The sequence below is a fragment of the Physeter macrocephalus genome, chromosome 12 (genome assembly GCF_002837175.3).
Source record: "Physeter macrocephalus isolate SW-GA chromosome 12, ASM283717v5, whole genome shotgun sequence".
NCBI classification, from domain to species: Eukaryota; Metazoa; Chordata; class Mammalia; order Artiodactyla; family Physeteridae; genus Physeter; species Physeter macrocephalus.
In genome coordinates, this window is record NC_041225.1 from 44,635,857 (window position 1) to 44,655,250 (window position 19,394).

Here is a 19,394-nt window from a genome sequence, read left to right on the forward strand (position 1 = left end):
TCATGAAGAGACTAGGGGTAGGATGGGAATAAAACACAGACCTACTAGAGCATGGACTTGAGGATATGGGGAGGGGGAAGGGTAAGCTCTGACAAAGTGAGAGAGTGGCATGGACATATATACACTACCTAACATAGGGTGGATAGCTAGTGGGAAGCAGCCACATGGTACAGGGAGATCAGCTAGGTGGTTTGTGATCACCTAGAGGGGTGGGATAGGGAGGGTGGGAGGGAGGGAGACGCAAGAGGGAAGAGATATGGGAACATATGTATATGTATAACTGATTCACTTTGTTGTAAAGCAGAAACACACCATTGTAAAGCAATTATACCCCAATAAAGATGTTAATAATAAATAAATTAATAAATTTTTTTTAAAAAACAGTTTAATCATAAGAAATACCACCTGCTAAAGCATCGAGTGATTAAGAAAAGGGCTAAACTTGACCAAACCCCGTAAAAGTGATGAAATTTCTTTTCTAATTAAGTGATCAACAAATCACCTTCAAGCATAATTTTTAATAATATGGAAAACATTTTTAAAGAATTTTTTACATGTCCACATTACTATTCTGAATCTTTTCAGAGTTTTCTTGTTTTAAACTTAAAAAAAAAAAAAAAAAATTAATTCAATCAACTTTTCCATCTGAACAGTAGGTGGCATAACTTACATACTCTGAGCCAGTTGCTGTAAAATGAGTGATACGGTAGTAAAAAAAAAAAAACAAAAAAGTTCAATAGACCATCATCCAAAATTCTGAAAACATTCATTTAAAAGTGTTTAAAAGTCCTAATTTGAAAATAAAATCTTTCAAATAATATAAAAATACTTACATCTCAATTTGTCCAGCATTTTTCCACCACACATGGTTGCTAACATAGCTTTAACTGAAAATACCGTCAACTTGCCTCGGCCCTCACTGCAAAATAAATTATATTAGAAATAATTGCTATCTGGAACCACAAAAGCAATCAAATGTATCACCAGTAAATTGATTCCTGCCCTTCTGTTACAATATTACCACATTTAGAAACCTTGGATTCTTTTTTTCCTTTACAGAATTAAGGCTTCACATATGCTATGTGAACAGTGTTAAAACTAACCTCGTTTATTTGGCAATGAGTTTAGAAACACCCTATAAAGCAACTTCTGTTGGCTTTGTAAGCAAAGGCCAAATGAATGAACCTAAAGTAAACATCCTACCAATTTAGCCCATTAAATCCACAGCTGAGGTGTTTAAGTATTCAAATCTGAGGCACCACCTGGTTTGAATAATAATTCAGAAGTGTGTCCTTCCATCAGGATATTATAACAACAGTTTATTGTTACGTACTAAGGCAACAGGATGCATGTTGCTATAAAGATTTTATACTACCTTCATCTTTGCTTGTTTTCACTGTAACCTTTATGTTACCATGTATTTATTCTAAGAAGTTCATCTGTCTCATCTGAGACATCTGTGTCAGATCTCCTGCCACCACTGTGAGAAAAGTGAAGGGGAAGGGACAGTATTATGAATTCTTCTTCAGAAACTAGAAAGATGAAATGTAGACCATAAATGAAACTACTCAAAGTAACGCTATACACCACCTGTAGAGCCAGGACAAAAACAGCAAGGCCCCAACCCCTGTGGCCACTGCTCCAACCATTCAACTGTCCTGGTTTCAGAGAAGATGAAAACTTCACTAGCCGGTTTTTAAAGTCATATATGTAAATTAACAGTGGGCTTTTGTGTTAATTTTATAAAGCTTGTGCTTACAAAGTTTCACAGTAACTTAGAGTAAAATACCTTTGCAATAATGAGAACTGTATCATCTTGGTTTTGAAAAGAAAATGTCATCCTATTTATATTTACTAATGGTCCTAAGAGAGTGTCTCCTATTTTCCAAACCTTCTTTTTGTATACAGTAAGATCACATCTGAAAAAAGGCAAATGGTCAATAAGCCAGAAAATTCTCAGTGAAAATACTGCCAGGAGACACCAATGTTTGTTACAGTTGATTTTTAACTATTACATCTCATTAAGTTTACTCATAAGATAAAACAGGAATTCCCCAAAACTAGCTAAAATTAGGACTTTTAAAATACATAGTTCATCAGAAATACAGATTCTGTTCCATGTCTTATATAGTACCTGGCAATATATCACCTGGAAATGATAAAAAATAGTCCTATGTCAAATATTCATTGCATTATATGAGCAACGTGAGTGTCTATAAAGAGCAACAACTGTGTTAAAAGTGATGGATTTCCAAGACTGATACAGACCTTTTACAATGGACATTTCTTTTTGGTCGCCAACCATCCAAATGCTGAGTCTACATTTAAGCACACCCTACCTTATATGACAAGTATACTTCCCACTACCGAAGTATGAAGAAGGAAAAAAAAAAAAAACCTTCCCATCTTTCTTTGAAACTAAGACAGGGGCACATAATACAAGCTCCACCAATAAGATGCACCGCTCTAGACTTCAAATAGAAAACAATTAACTTGAAGAAGTAAGAACTCCTAAGAATCCACCTGGCGAGGATGTCAGCAGTAGGAGCAGTTACATCCAGTGTCCTGAGAGCTGGGACAGAGATTCTCTTGGCAGCAACCACAGCCCAGCATCAGTGGCTTTTGGAGCACACGCAGCAATATCTATGCCCAGCTTGGTGGCAGAGGTACTTCCTGAGGTCAGTTTTGTGGTATGATTTTGAGCTTTGTTCTTGGCAGTGTGGTCATCAAGCCTACCTTCCCAACCTTCTTAGAAAGCCGATTGGTCACCCATATCCTTTTAGTGAATTAGCTAGAGATGGTTCCTACTGCTTACAACTAAGAATTCTGATGGATGCAGCTTCTATCCTGAAGTAAAGTGGCCCAGAAAGATGAAGTGACAAAAGAAAGTATTCCTGAAGCTCAAAGCGAGAGTAAGCAAGCCTGATGACCAGCAGAGCAAGGATGAAGAGCAAGTGCTCACCAGCAGAGAAGTCAAGCCTCGCTGCACAGCTAACGACAGTTTTTAAGGTAAACTCGCTCGAAACATTTTTTGCAGACATAGATTTCATGATTTAAGAATACCCAGGGGGGCTTCCCTGGTGGCGCAGTGGTTGAGAATCCGCCTGCCGATGCAGGGGACACGGGTTCGTGCCCCGGTCCGGGAAGATCCCACATGCCGCGGAGCAGCTAGGCCCGTGAGCCATGGCCGCTGAGCCTGCGCTTCCAGAGCCTGCGCTCCACAACGGGAGAGGCCACAACAGTGAGAGGCCCTCATACCGAAAAAGGAAAAAAAACAAAAACAAAAACAAAAAAAAACAAAGAATACCCAGGAAATTCCACAGGGGAAAGTAAAAACTAATCTTAAAAGAGATTTCAGGCTTCCCTGGTGGTGCAGTGGTTGACAGTCCGCCTGCCGATGCAGGGGACACGGGTTCGTGCCCTGGTCCAGGAAGATCCCACATGCCGCGGAGCGGCTAGACCCGTGAGCCATGGCCGCTGAGGCTGCGCGTCCGGAGCCTGTGCTCCGCAACGGGAGAGGCCACAACAGTGAGAGGCCCGCGTAGCACCAAAAAAAAAAAAAAAAAAAAAAAAGAGAGATTTCCACAGAAATCAGGATACTGATTACCTCTGGGGGAAGAGAGAGGAGTTGTACCACAGAAAGGAGAACATAAGGGGCTTCTGGGGTTCTGACAACATTCTATCTCTTGGCCTCTGGAGTATTTATATGGATATTTGTTTTATAACAATTCATTAAACTGTACTTTGTTTTAGGTATTCTTCCGTAGGTGTTTTCTATTTCTGAATAAAAACTGTTTTAAAAAATGAATCCCAGGACTTCCCTGGTGGTCCAGTGGTAGAGTAATCTGCCTTCCAATGCAGGGGACGTGTGTTCGATCCCTGGTCAGGGAACTAAGATCCCACATGCCACAGGGCAACTAAGCCCACGCATCACAACTACTGAGACTGCGCACCTCAACTAGAGAGCCTGCGTGCCGCAAACTACAGAGCCCACGCGCTCTGGACCCTGAGCGCCACAACTAGAGAGAGAAAACCCCCACGCCATGACTAGAGAGAAGCCTGTGTGCCACTACGAAGAGCCCACGCCACAGCAAAAGATCCCGCATGCCTCAACGAAGACCTCGGGTGCCACATCTAAGACCCAACGCAGCCAAAAAAAGAAATTAAAAAAAAAATTTTTTTAATGAATCCTGAGGGACTTCCCTGGTGGCGCAGTGGTTAAGAATCCACCTGCCAACGCAGGGGACACAGGTTCGAGCCCTGGTCCGGGAAGATCGCACATGCCACGGAGCAACTAAGCCCATGCACCACAACTACTGAGCCTGCGCTCTAGAGCCGGCGTGCCACAACCACTGAAGCCCGTGCGCCTAGACCCCGTGCTCCACAACAAGTGAAGCCACTGCAACAAGAAGCCCGCGCACCGCAACGAAGAGTAGCCCCCGCTCACAGCAACTAGAGAAAGCCTGTGCACAGCAACAAAGACCCAACACAGCCAAAAATAAATAAATAAATACTAATATAAATTTATTTAAAAAAAAAGGAATCCTGGGAAAGTGAGGGTTACTATTACTAGACAAAGGTAATGGTTTAAAGGAGAGAATGATGAAAGGGAAAAATACAGGCTAAAAAACATTTACGATACATAAACTGCAATGCATACAATTTTCCATAATGAAAACTTCCATAATAAAATATATAAAAAGAATAAAAACATTAAAAACCCCAAGGCCCCAGCCCCAGCTTTAGATGTCTATTAATAGAAGACTGGCTATTAGGCTATCATAAAAAAGAATGAAAAAAAAATATGAAAGATAAAGAATTATATCCAAGATAGATTACTTAAAAAAAAAAAAGCAAGGCATGGAACAAAATAATTGCTAGAATGCAATCTAGCAATGACGTTAAAAAGGAGAGAGTAAAAGAATATTTTCATATATTTGTATATGCATAAGCTGTCTGAAAGGATACTGAAAAAATAACATTAGTTGCATCCAGGGTCAAAAGCAGGCAGCCAAAGGAAAGCAATGAAAGAGTGGGCACTTTTCACTTTATAAATAGTAAATGTTTATACTAGAAGAGAAGGTTCTTAAGCCAATAACCTAAGCTTCCACCTGAAGACTCAAGAAAAAAGAACAGCAAATTAAACCCAAAACAAGCAAAAGGGAAAAAATAATATGAGTAAGAACAGAAATCAATGAAATTGAAAACAGGAAATCAATACAGAAAATTCATGAAACCAGAAGCTGGTTCTTTGAATAAACCAATAACATTGATAAATCTCTAGCCAGACTGACTAAGAAAAGACACAAATTACCAATATCAAAAATGAAAGAAGGGATATCACCACAGGTTTTCTAAACATTACAGAAATAATAAGGAAATATTACAAAAACTTTATGTCCATAAATTCAACAACTTAGATGAACTGGATAGACACAAACTACTCCTTGAAAAACAGAAACTATTAAAGCTCACTCAATAAGAAATAGATAGGGCTTCCCTGGTTGCGCAGTGGTTAAGAATCTGCCTGCCAATGCGGGGGACACGGGTTCAAGCCCTGGTCCGGGAAGATCCCACGTGCCACAGAGCAGCTAAGCCCGTGTGCCACAACTACTGAGCCTGTGCTCTAGAGCCCACAAGCCACAACTACTGAGCCCATGTGCCACAACTACTGAAGCCTGCGTGCCTAGAACCCATGCTCTGCAACCAGAGAAGCCACGACAATGAGAAGCCCGCGCACCGCAACGAAGAGTAGCCCCCGTGCGCTGCAACGAAGAGTAGCCCCTGCTTGCTGCAACTAGAGAAAAGCCCACGTGCAGCAACGAAGACCCAACGCAGCCAAAAATAAATGAATTTTTTTTTTAAAAAAAGAAGAAATAGGTGATATGAATAGACCCATATCCATTATAGAAGTTGAATCTGTATTTTTAAGCCTTCCAAAAAAGAAAGCTCCTCATTCAGAGAGCTGTACTGGCAAATCCTAAACATTTAAAGAAGAAATAATTGCAGTTCTACTCTCTTCCAGGGAATAAAAAAGGAGGGAACACTTCCCAATTCTTTTATGAGGGCCAGCATTATTCTGATAACAAAAACACATACATACATTACAACAAAAGAAAATAAGAAGTCGGTATCCCTCACGAACCCATAAACAAAACCTTCAACAAAATGTGAGCAAATCAAACGTAGCAATATATAAAAATGATTTAAAAATCACAACCCAGGGGGCTTTATCCCAGTGATGTAATGCTAGTTTGACATTTGAAAATCAATCAGTACAAAGAGAAAAGCTATACAATCATCCAAATAGATGCAGATGTCAATACTCAACATCCATTCCTGATAAATACTCTTGGAAAACCAGGAAAAGAAAAGAATTTCCTCAGTCTGATAATGGGCACCTTCAAAAAAAAAAAATAACAGCTAATAACATCATACTTAAAGATGAAAGACTAAGTACTTTTCCACTGAGATCAAGAACAAGTCAAGGATGACTGCTTTCACTACTAGAATGCAATACCACATTGGAGAACACAGCTGGTGCAATAAAGTAAGAAAAAATATAAATGCATACAGATTGAAAGTTTAAAAATAAAACTGTACCTACTCCAGACAATATGACCTTCTGTGTAGAAAATCCCAAAGAACCTACAAAAAATATATATAGAAGCTACCAAAACACTATAGTAAGGGATTTTAGCAAGGCTGCAAAATACAAGGTCAACATAAAAAATTTAAGTTTCTATAAATTAGCAAAAGAAAATTGGAAATACAATACCACCAAAAACATGAAAAACAGATAAATTTTTTTAAACTTATGTTCAAGATGTGTATGCTGAAAACTACAAAATACTGATGAAAGAAATCAAAGAAAATGTAAATAGATACACCATGTTCATGAAATGAAAGACAATATTGTTAAAATGTCAATTCTCCCTAAACTGATTAGAATCCTGTTATGATTCAATGCAATCCCAAATTCACAATAGGATATTTCTGTAAAAATCAACAAGATGATTCTTTGTATTTCCTTAGAGTTCTAAACCCAAATCTCAATAAGGTATGAGAATAGAAGATACTATTCAGATGCCTAAACCCCACCCTGTTCTTGGTATTTTTAAAAAGTTCCTCATGTTATTTTAATATGCATCCAAAGCTAAGAACTATCAACACAGAGCTTCGAATGCAATTTTAAGACTTTGGCTTGTATTTCACAGGCAACAATAAATCAAAGGACATGACGAAAGATGAAAGAGAACTGATCATATTGTGTTTGTATAACTCCTTCTGGCTCCAAATCTCATGTTCTTCCTTCATAGAGACAAAATAATATCTATTCCTTGCTGCAAAAAAAGAAACTAATGTCATCTATGCAGACAGGAGAGTGTGGCAGAGCCCAGCATACTGGCAAGAGACCCAGGTGAAAATCAACTCTGTAACTGAAGAAAGTGCTCATCAATAAATGCCATAAAACAGGTCTTAATGGGTCTATGACATCTTTACTTCTAAAAATTATTATAATAGCATTTAAACAGCACTTTTTCCTAATCTTCAAAATGCTTTAGAAACATTAATATTCTCAACACTTTGCAGCCCTTATTCAAATATTCTTTAACTCAACTCTGTTGCAAATAATAGTCCTGGATTCAGAAAGTCTTATATTTAAATACAGAACAGCAGCTATATTTCTCAACTGACCTGGATCAGCACTAAACACCTGTGCCCTTTTCCAATCACTGGGATTATAACTGGTCTCAACAGCTGGTCTCAGGTCAAGCAGTCTGTAGATGCATTAACAGAATAGTGCATTAACTCCTCAACTAATTATTATCAGTAACACGTGGCCCCTTAACGCGTACCACCTTCCTATTCACAGCAGCCACACAGCAATCTCCACTCACAATCTCCCACCCAGCCAATGGTGGATCTTCTCTCCTCTCTGCCTGCATGCTCTTCTGAGTCTGCAAATGTATCTGCACTTAGCATTGCATGCTTCATTGAGGGTGAGGGGATATGCATCTGAGTGTCAATACATAACCCAGTAGGATAGAGGGAATATATGTCAGGTGGCGAGTGCTTTAAGTATGGGGGAAAGGAGAGGTATCTGAGATTAAGGGTCACAGTAAATGTGAGGGGGATGAATCTGCAGGCAGGAGAGATTTGGAAATGATGCTTAGTGAACCTTTTTAAGAACCTGTTTATAAATATGTAACTGTGCATCCTGAGAATGGGGGAATGGGCCTGAGCCCACACTTAATTATGAGCTAATCTTTCCGACTTATAATGCTTACCATCATTTACAACTTTAGGTTCACAGTTTCACCTACCAAAAGGTTTATTCACCCTTCGAAAGGAAATATTAATATAAACAAGTTAATAAATGATATATTTAAAGATACTTATAAATATTTATTAAAGATATTTATATAAAAATCTAAGTATAACAGCATGAAGACACAATCATCCAATAAAATTAGTGAATGGGTAGCCTCACAATTCTTACTTCCTCAAATCATGTTATTTTTATTTTTCTTCAAAAAGAAAAAAGTTAGCTCCCTCCTTGCAACTATTTGCTTTGTAGGCCAAACTTCAGCATTTACTCCTTTGCTCTGAATGCTTTTCTTGGCATTGAAATCCCTCAGTCTACTTTAAGCCTAACTACAACTTCCTATAACTGCCCCCAAACACAGCAAAGCGAAAGTGCTGCTTTTACTTTTGTAATGTTTGGTTGGAGCTCTGCATTCTTCCTCTGCAATTAGAGGCAGTAGGGAGAAGCTGCAGTCACTTAGCAGCCTAATCCCCTATGATTCCGTCCTTTATCCGATTGATTACTTCTTGGAAAAACTCATTCTTGATCCTTCCCACCATACGTCTGAATTTAATCCACATACCCTGGTCAAGTTACATTTAAAACTGAATAGTCAGCTGCCCCTGGCCATCGCACATATAACCTCACCGACATCCATGTTTTCAGTACTTCCAAAGTAAAGTCCAAGTTCATACCAGAATCAGTTCTCTTCAAACAAGATCTGGAAAGATCTTTAACCTGGTTTCATCATAGAAAATGTGACTCACTTAAAATCTGGCCTAGCTGGAAAGTTGGGTATAACTTTTTTTTAAAGGTATTTAAGGTATAACACAATTAACGATGAATATTAACCCCTACAGAAAGATACGAAAATGAAAGGAAAAACAGGTAATATGTGTTGAAGATGACAGGAGAGAGGAAACTTGTTATTTTAACCCCACCCACACAAAAGCCCTCTGGGGAGCACCCTCCCTCAATAAGGAACATGATGATTCTCTGTCTCAGGCTTCTCTGCGTGATTCACCTCCATAGATCCATCATTTTAGAGTCTGACAATAAACCATGCCCATGACTTCTAAAGAGAGTTATCACCCAACACTGAGAAAACACCATGATTAGCTCTGCACCAAGCTAAGCAGACAGTGAGTCATCCTGAATAAACACTGTTGAGTTTTGACATGCAGGTGCCTTCAGAAGTCTCTGCACTCCTCACTTGTGCCATTTGGACGGGAATTTGCTCATTTCAGTTTAGTAAAGTCTCAAATTTTTTGACATTTAAACTCACCCAGAGACTTCCCTGGTCGTCCAGTGGTTAAGACCCTGTGCTTCCAATGCAGGGGGCGAGGGTAGATCCCTGGTCGGGGAACTAAGATCCCACATATCGCAAAGTGTGGCCAAAAATATTTATATATATTTAAACTACTGTATATAAAACAGATGACCAACAAGGACCTACTGTATAGCACAGGGAACTATACTCAATACCCTGTAATAACCTATCATGGAAAAGAATCTAAAAAAAGAATACATATGTATATATATGTATAACTGAATCACTTTGCTGTACACCTGAAACTGGCACAATATTGTAAATCAACTATATTTCAATAAAAAATTTTAAAAAATAAACTAACCCAAACTGGATGGTGTTTATAGCTTTGCACTATCTAATAAGAGCTTGCTATTCAAATTAATACTTTTGAAAACAGGACTACAGGGAGCACTCTTTGCTTAAGAAAACAAGCTGTTTCTACATTTTTGGCAAACAACTGTAAATGCTGTCAACCATAAATTAGTACTTCTCACATGAAAAATAGACTTCTACTTCAGAAACAGTATTACCAGTCCAATTATCACATGTAGCTAAAAGTAATAAGAGCATTTCTCCTTGGTTTTCGAAAACTCATATTTTTCCAATTAATCTTAATTTACAAAACTTCATAGTGAATGGATTATGCAATAATCAACGGCAAATCAAGAATCCATTTGGCAAATGTCAAATAGTTTAATCAAGTAAAATCAACACAGAATATTATTCAAATTTACCACAATCAGAATGCCTGCTAATTTTCATTTCAATCTTACAAATATTTATTAAGAACCCAGCATTATACACTTTGCTGTACAGCAGAGAATAACACAACATTGTAAAGCAACTATACGCCAATAAAAATTTTTAAAAAAGAATCCAGCATTACATTTATTGAGGAATCAAAGAAATATAAGGTAGAATCTCTGCTCTCAAAGACTTTCAATCTTATTTGTATAATAAGAAGCAGTTGAGAGCATCATACATTCGAAAGTCAAAATAATGATATAGATAAGTACTACAGGTCATCATAGGGATGAAAATGGGATTCGTGATTATAAGGAAGGCTACAGGGTAGGTAAAAACCAGGTGGGGTGGGGCAGGAGACCAACCAAAATACATGGAGAGAAGAAATGAGCATGTCATATTGGAAAACCTGAAAAGTGCCTCAAGTAGCTTAATTAGAGTTTGGTGTGAGCAGGGAATTAATAAGGACTGATAGAATCAGATCTAATTGAGGGGTACAAACTTCATTCAAAAACCACAGGGAAGGGGCTTCCCTGGTGGCGCAGCGGTTGAGAGTCCGCCTGCTGATGCAGGGGACAAGGGTTTGTGCCCTGGTCCGGGAAGATCCCACATGCCGCGGAGCGGCTAGGCCCGTGAGCCATGGCCGCTGAGCCTGTGTGTCCGGAGCCTGTGCTCCGCAACGGGAGAGGCCACAACAGTGAGAGGTCCGTGTACCGCAAAAACAAACAAACAAACAAACAAAAAAAAACACCACAGGGAATCTTTGAGGGTTTCCAAGGTGGGAAGTTGCATGATGAAAATAGTGTCTTAATCAGATTACTTTGGAGGTGAGTACTGAATGGACTGGAGAAGTCTCTCTGTTACTTCCTCTCTCCTTTTCAGAGAAAAACAAAGACAAAGAAAAAGCAACACTCAGAAAAAGTATTCCTCTTGCCCTTTCTTTAAAAACAATTATAGGGCTTCCATGGTGGCGCAGTGGTTGCGCGTCTGCCTGCAGATGCGGGGGAACCGGGTTCGCGCCCCGGTCTGGGAGGATCCCGCATGCCGCAGAGCTGCTGGGCCCGTGAGCCATGGCCGCTGGGCCTGCGCGTCCGGAGCCTGTGCTCCGCAACGGGAGAGACCACAGCAGAGGGAGGCCCGCATAACGCAAAAAAAAAAAAAAAAAAAAACAATTATAAAAAGGAAACAATAAAATAAGACCAAAATAGCAATCCAAAAATTTTTTTTAATCTGAAATATTAGCTAATGGTCAAACCCTTTGCAGGTCTGCATATCCTGAAATCAAACAGAGTCCTTTTTGAAAATTAGCACAAATGCATGAATTCTCTTGGGAGAGAAGAAAAGCTACAAAATTTAAAAAGTAAGTGATGGGAAAAGTAATAAGTGAACTTAGAAGTAATTCTGCCACCAAGCACTTAGACTGGGGCTCGGTGAATTGGTTTTGGTGATGTCACATCACACAATCCACACGACAGCAGCATCCTGAAGGGTAGGAGATGTCGTGAGGGCACACGGGCTCCACTCCTCCTCTTCCACCAAAGTGGCTGTTTGTCTCCATTTTGCAATAGGTTTCCCCTTAGGATTTCACATTTTTAAAACATTCAAGACCCCTAGCTTGTTCTCCACCATCCCCTGGAAATTTCCTGAAAAAGCTATGATCAGATCTTTCTAAGAGTTAACTGTGCTGCTATCGAGGGCATCAAAACCTTCCCATTCAGCACTAGTTCTCTATTTTTTTTTTCTCTCCTATTTTTACTTGGCTTTTTCCTGTCATCTTGAATCCATCAAAGAACAAGCAGGGGGGGCTTCCCTGGTGGCGCAGTGGTTGAGAATCCGCCTGCCGATGCAGGGGACACAGGTTCATGCCCCGGTCCGGGAAGATCCCACATGCCGCGGAGCGGCTGGGCCCATGAGCCATGGCCACTAAGCCTGTGCGTCTGGAGCCTGTGCTCCGCAACGGGAGAGGCCACAGCAGTGAGAGGCCCGCGTACCACAAAAAAAAAAAAAAAAAAAAAAAAAAAACAAGCAGGGGTATTAGTAAATACTGTACATAAATAAATGAAATGTTTGTGTTTCCCAGGAAATTTTATAGTTTTATTTTAAAATCACTAATGAGGAAGACTGTAACCTAATATTATCCTTTTTCAGCAACGTCCATTCCACAACATGCTAGCTGGGCACATTTGGAATTTAAGGAATACATTTCGTTTTATTTAAAGTGAACTAGTTTGGTTTTGCTTTTTTTTTTTCTTTTATATTGCTTTATTTTTTGCATCCAGTATTAAAAGGGAACTATGGAAACTTTCAACATATCCAAATTAAACTGCTAAAACAAGATTTTAAAATAGTTCTCAGCCATATTTCCAAACTACACAAGAACTTTTTTCATATAAAATCACCATAAATTAGATATATAAAAGTCTTTACCCTAAAGGAATCTTTAGATTGTTCAAATTTGAGAGAGTGTGTTCTACTGTTATTTTAGATGGTAAACAATAACCCTGAGCCTTTCATTGATACATTCAATATTGATATGTTTTGAAGATTTTATCCAAGCCTAGTTTCATTAGATACATGATTTTTTAAATAGGTTTGTTCCATTAAAGGTGGAATTTCATTATATCTCAGAACCAACATGTTTGGTGAAGGCCACAGACTCTTTTACAAAACAAATCCTGATGAAAAAAATAAGAGGGAAAATAAGGTTCAATAGTCAGATAAAGTGTAAAAGGAATTTCTCAGGAAGTCATTATAGAACATTTTTCTTTTTTACACAGGGAATGGAAAATGCAGAATACAATAATTATCCAAGAAGAATGCCCTATCAGGATTAAAATATAAAAGTTTACACCAGTAATTCAAAATGAGATAAGTCTTGTAGAAACTAAATCTTTTGTCAGAAATCACATGGCCTAATCAATAGCTGGTACCAGGCCTGCCCCTACAGCACCATGATTACAAAAAGAGGCCCATATACATAGGTCTAAATATTAAAGTTATCAATCAAGCTAATAGATTATTAATTAAAATATGTTCTATCTCTGTACAATGACTAATATACCTTCAAAATGGCCTGGAAAGTCAAATTCAAATCTAGGATTCTGAGACACTTCATGCCCCCACATGGGGAGAGTCTGGCCCCCTTTTCCTGCCACCTCCACCACACCCCATACTTCAAAGAACCATATATGCATGTGGACACTCCAGCCCATGCGTCCATGTTTTGCCCACATCCACTGCAAATATCCAACCCAAGACCACTCCTCGGACCCAGGGGTACAACTACCTTAAAAAAAAATCAACAAACAGGACAACTTATACCAGTTTCAAAAGCATAAGTATTAGAACAAATGGACCGGGAACTTAAAAATAAACATATATCAAAGAGACATATGAAAACAGACATTTTCAGGGAAATGCAAATCAAAACCACAGTGGGATTTCACCTCACACATCTCAGAATGGCTATTATCAAAAACAATTAAATAACAAGTGCTGGTGAGGATGTGGAGAAAAGGGAACCCTTGTGCACGGCTGGTGGGAATGTAAACTAGTGCAGGCACTATGGAAAACAGTATAAAAATTCCTCAAAAATTTAGAAATAGAACTACCAAATGATCCAGAAATTCCATTTCTGGGCATTTATATGAAGAAAATGAAAACACTAACTCAAAAAGATACACACACCCTCACGTTCACTGCACCATTACTTACAACAGCCAAGACATGGAAGCAATCTAAGTGTCAATCAATGTATGACTAGATAAAGAAAACAGGGTGTGTATGTATGTGTATGTATATATATACACGTATACACATACACATACATACATACAATGAAATATTACTCAGTCATAAAAAACGAAGGAAATCTTGCATTTGCAACAACATGGATGGACTTCGACAGCAGTATGCTAAGTGAAATAAGTCAGAAGGGAAAAGACAAATATCATATGATCTCGCTTTTATGTGTAAACTAAAAAAAATTAAAAAAAAAAAAAAGAAATCCCCAGTTCAGAGATATAGAGAACAGATTGGTGGTTGCCAGAAGCATGGGGTGGAGGGTGGGCCAAATGGATTAAGGGGGTCAAAACATACAAAATTCCAGTTATAAAATAAGTAAGTCATGGGGATGTAACGTACACCATGGGAACCATAGCTTAAAATACTGTAGTGTATATTTGAAAGTTGCTAAGAGAGATCTTAAAAGTTTTCATCTCAAGAAAAAAAACTTTTTATAACTATGTATGGTGATACATGTTAACTAGACTTATTGTGATGATCATTTTATAATATATACAAATATTGAATCATTATGTTGAACACCTGAAACTAATATAATGTTAAATGTCAATTATATTTCAATAAAAAAATAGAAGTAAAAGTCAAACTAAAGAGAGATTAGCAATATGAAATAAGAACCACAAATCATGAAAAAGAATGAATCAGATATTCTAGGTTTGAAAAATACAACAGCTAAAAAATAAAATAACAGATGAGACAAACAGTAGAATGGCTCTAGACAAAGAACATATTAATGAGTAGAAATGCAGATTGATAAACTCTTCTAAAAGGAAGCAGACAAGGCTTCCCTGGTAGCACAGTGGTTAAGAATCTGCCTGCCAATACAAGGGACACGGGTTCAAGCCCTGGCCTGGGAAGATCCCACATGCTGTGGAGCAACTAAGCCTGTGCACCACAACTACTGAAGCCTGCACGCCTAGAGCCTGTGCTCCACAACAAGAGAAGCCACGACAATGAGAAGCCTGCGTATCGCAACAAAGAGCAGCCCCTGCTCACCGCAACTAGAGAAAGCCCATGCACAGCAATGAAGACTCAACGCATTCAAAACTAAATTAATTAATTAATTAAAAAATTAAAAACTATAAAAGGAAAGCAGCAAGTTAAAGAATTGAAGCATAGGGCTTCCCTGGTGGCGCAGTGGTTGGGGGTCCGCCTGCCAGCGCGGGGGACGCGGGTTCAATCCCTGGTCCGGGAGGATCCCACATGCCGTGGAGCAACTGGGCCCATGTGCCACAACTACCGAGCCTGTGCTCTGGAGCCCGCAAGCTACAGCTACTGAGCCCGCGTGCTATAACTGCTGAAGCCCATGTGCCTGGAGCCCATGCTCCACAACAGGAGAGGCCACCACAATGAGAAGCCCGTGCACTGCAACGAGGGGTGGCCCCCGCTCGTCGCAACTAGAGAAGGCCCACATGCAGCGACGAGGATCCAGTGCAGCCAAAGATAAATAAAACAAATAAAGTTTAAAAAAAAAAAAAAAAAAGAATTGAAGCATATGTGAGAAACAATAGGAGACAGAGGAAGTAAATATGACAACATTCCGAAAAAGAGAAAAAAGAAATAAAAACAGAGGAAATATTTGGTAATGGCAGACTAGTTAATTATGATCACCTCTTCCTCTGAGGAAAAGTAGTAAAGATGGGAAAAAAATTTTTTAATCTCCCTTAATGAAAATGAGGACTAACAACTGAGTTACCTAATACAAAGGAGTTGGATGCCCAGGGAGGTGAGTGCAATGACTGAAACTACTTTTTCCATGTAAGCGATTTTCTGATTTCAGAGGGGCACCAGAAAGGCTGAAGTACAGAAGTTGTAACTCTTTGATAGTATTAAGGGGCTAGAATAGAGATGTGGAATGTTGAATCCTGATGAAACTGCCTACTCCTGCTCCCATTACTCTGGGTTGAAAGCCCAAAGGCTGCACCTAAAAGCACTAGTGTGCAGAAGTAAAACAGGGCCTCACATGGGCTGAATTGGAAATAACTCAGGTCCTTCTGGACTGTTACGGTCTCCAGGCACCTGGCAAAAGAAAACATAAACGCTCTCTGTAGGAAAACATTATCCTAGGCCTCAAAATATTACTGCAAATAATTTTACAATATAATGAATGGTACATAATAAAAATAAAAAATAATTTTGGAATATGTTTCTCACATAATAAAAAATAACAAGGCAGAGAGGAAGTAAGATAACATGAACGAAAAACAGAAATAGCAAACAGTACAAAAAGAACCATAGGGAACCTAGATATTGGATTACAAGCACAGATCTTACAATAACTCTGCTTATTATATTTAAGGATTATGAGATAAGAATGACACATCTGGCATCATGGTAATATTGCTGAAAACCAAAAGAAAAAAGAAAAGAAAAGAAAGAATATCTTAAGAGTTGCCACAGGAAATTGACAGATTACCATCAAAGCGGCTAAAATTATATCCACTATTGATTTCTCACCAGAAATTATGGAAGCTAAAAAAATACTAGAACAATATTCTTAAAATGTTGAAAGAAAACAATTGTCAACCAAAAACTCATATACCAAATGAAAATATTCTTAAAGAATGAGAATGAAATTTTCAAACAAAAATTAAGACAACGTGCCACAATCTGACTTGCAGAAAGGAAATGCCAAAGGGTGCTCTTCAGGAAGAAAGAAAAGAATTCCTGATGGAAGCTTGAAAATACAGGAGCAAGTGAAAAACAACAAAACTAGTATATTTAAAATTAAGCAGACACTATTTTATTATAGTCAACATCATTTAGTTTACCTATAAATTAAATGATGCTCACTGTATAAAAAAATTAATAAGGCCTAATTGATTTTAAATATATATAAAATAAAAATACACAATGTCAACGACATAAAAGAATGGGTAAATGAAATTAAAGTGTCCTAAAACCAAAATGGTATAGAAACACATCAGTCTTTGCATCACCTAGAAAGAGAGTAATGGTACCAATTAATCTCAGACTTTGAAAAATCAAGAATACATACTGTAATCTCTAGGGTAAAAAGAGAGAGATGAAGGGAGAGCCTACAGATTAAAAGAATCTTAAAAGAATATCAACTGCAGGGAGACCTTCAAGATGGCAGAGGAGTAAGAAGTGGAGATCACCTTCCTCCCCACAAATACGTCAGAAATACATATACATGTGGAACAACTCCTACATAACACCTACTGAAGGCTGGCAGAAGACCTCAGACTTCCCAAAAGAGAACAGACGCCCTCAGGCGACCTACAAGCAGAGGCAGGGCCAAATCCAAAGCTGAACCCCGGGAGCTGTGAGAACAAAGAAGAGAAAAGGAAATCTCTCCCAGCAGCCTCAGGAGCAGCGGATTAAATCTCCACAATCAACGTGATGTACCCTGCATCTCTGGAATACCTGAAAAGACAACAAATCATCCCAAAATTGAGCTGGTGGACTTTAGGAGCAACTGTAGACTTGGGGTTTGCTTTCTCCATCTAATTTGTTTCTGGTTTTATGTTTATCTTAGTTTAGTATTTAGAGTTTATTATCATTGGTAGATTTGTTTATTGATTTGGTTGTCCTCTTCCTTTTTTTAAAATATATATAGATAGATATATACTTTTTTGTTTCCTTTTTCTCTTTTTGTGAGTGTGTATGTGTATGCTTCTTTGTGTGAGTTTCTCTGTATAGCTTTGCTTCAACCATTTGCCCAAGGGTTCTGTCTATCCGTTTTTTTTGTTTTTTTTTTTTAGTATAGATTTTATCACTTGTTATCATTGGTGGATTTCTTTTTTGGTTTGGTTGCTCTCTTCTTTCTTACTTTCTTTTATTTTTGTATTACTTGTTAATTTTTTTTATTTTTAATAATTTCTTTATTTTAATAACTTTCTTTTTTTTTTCTTTACTTTTTTTGTTTGTTTTTTTGCGGTACGTGGGCCTCTCACCGTTGTGGTCTCTCCCGTTGCGGAGCACAGGCTCCGGACGCGCAAGCTCAGTGGCCATGGCTCACAGGTCCAGCCACTCCGCAGCATGTGGGATCTTCCCAGACTGGGGCACGAACCCATGTCCCCTGCATGGGCAGGCGGACTCTCAACCACTGCGCCACCAAGGAAGCCCCTTTTCTTTCTTTTTTTCTCCCTTTTCTTCTGAGCTGGGTGGCTGACAGAGTCCTGGTGCACTGGCTGGGTGCCAGGCCTGTGCCTCTGAGGTGGGAGAGCCGAGTTCAGGACACTGGTCCACCAGAGACCTCCCAGCTCCACGTAATATCAAACAGCGAAAGCTCTCCTAAAGATCTCCATCTCAACGCTAAGACCCAGCTCCACTCAATGACCAGCAAGCTACAGTGCTGGACACCCTATGCCAAACAACTAGCAAGACAGGAACACAACGGCACCCATTAGCAGAGAGGCTGCCGAAAATCATAATAAGGTCACAGACACACCAAAACACACCACTGGACGCAGTCCTGCCCACCAGAAAGACAAGATCCAGCCTAATCCACCAGAACACAGGCACCAGTCCCCCTCACCAGGAAGCCTACACAACCCACTGAACCAACCTTAGTCACTGGGGGCAGACACCAAAAACAACAGGAACCATGAACGTGCAGCCTGCAAAAAGGAGAACCCAAACACAGTAAGTTAAGCAAAATGAAAAGACAGAAAAACACACAGCAGATGAAGGAGCAAGGCAAAAAACCACCAGACCAAATAAATAAAGAGGAAACAGGCAGTCTACCAGGAAAAGAATTCAGAGTAATGATAGTAAAGATGATCCAAAATTTTGGAAGTAGAATGGAGAAAATACAAGAAACGTTTAACAAGGACATAGAAGAACTAAAGAGCAAACAACGATGAACAACACAATAAATGAAATTAAAACTTCTCTAGAAGGAATCAATAGCAGAATAAATGAGGCAGAAGAACGGATAAGGGACCTGGAAGATAAAACAGTGGAAATAACTATTGCAGAGCAGAATAAAGAAAAAAGAATGGAAAGAATTGAGGACGGTCTAAGAGACCACTGGGACAACATTAAATGCACCACCATTTGAATTATAGAGGTCCCAGCAGAAGAAGATAAAAAGAAAGGGACTGAGAAAATACTTGAAGAGACTGTAGTTGAAAACTTCCTTAATATGGGAAAGGAAATAGTCAATCAAATCCAGGAAGCTCAGAGAGTCCCCATACAGGATAAATCCAAGGAGAAACACAACAAGACACATATTAATCAAACTATCAAAAATTAAATACA

The 19,394-nt window shown here is 38.9% G+C and overlaps 1 protein-coding gene across 24 annotated transcripts in view; it reads right to left on the bottom strand.

The window, feature by feature from the left end:
* The window catches only part of DTNB (dystrobrevin beta), a 266,778-nt gene that overhangs the window by 195,110 nt on the left and 52,274 nt on the right, over positions 1 to 19,394 (bottom strand). For all 24 annotated transcript variants that reach the window (XR_008618857.1, XR_008618870.1, XR_008618868.1 and 21 more), the window contains exon 5: positions 834 to 919. Coding sequence is in view for 5 of the 24 variants with exons in the window: in XM_055089074.1 (XP_054945049.1) it covers positions 834 to 919 (86 nt within the window). In the remaining 19 variants the exon portion in view is untranslated. The remainder of the gene's footprint in view (positions 1 to 833; positions 920 to 19,394) is intronic.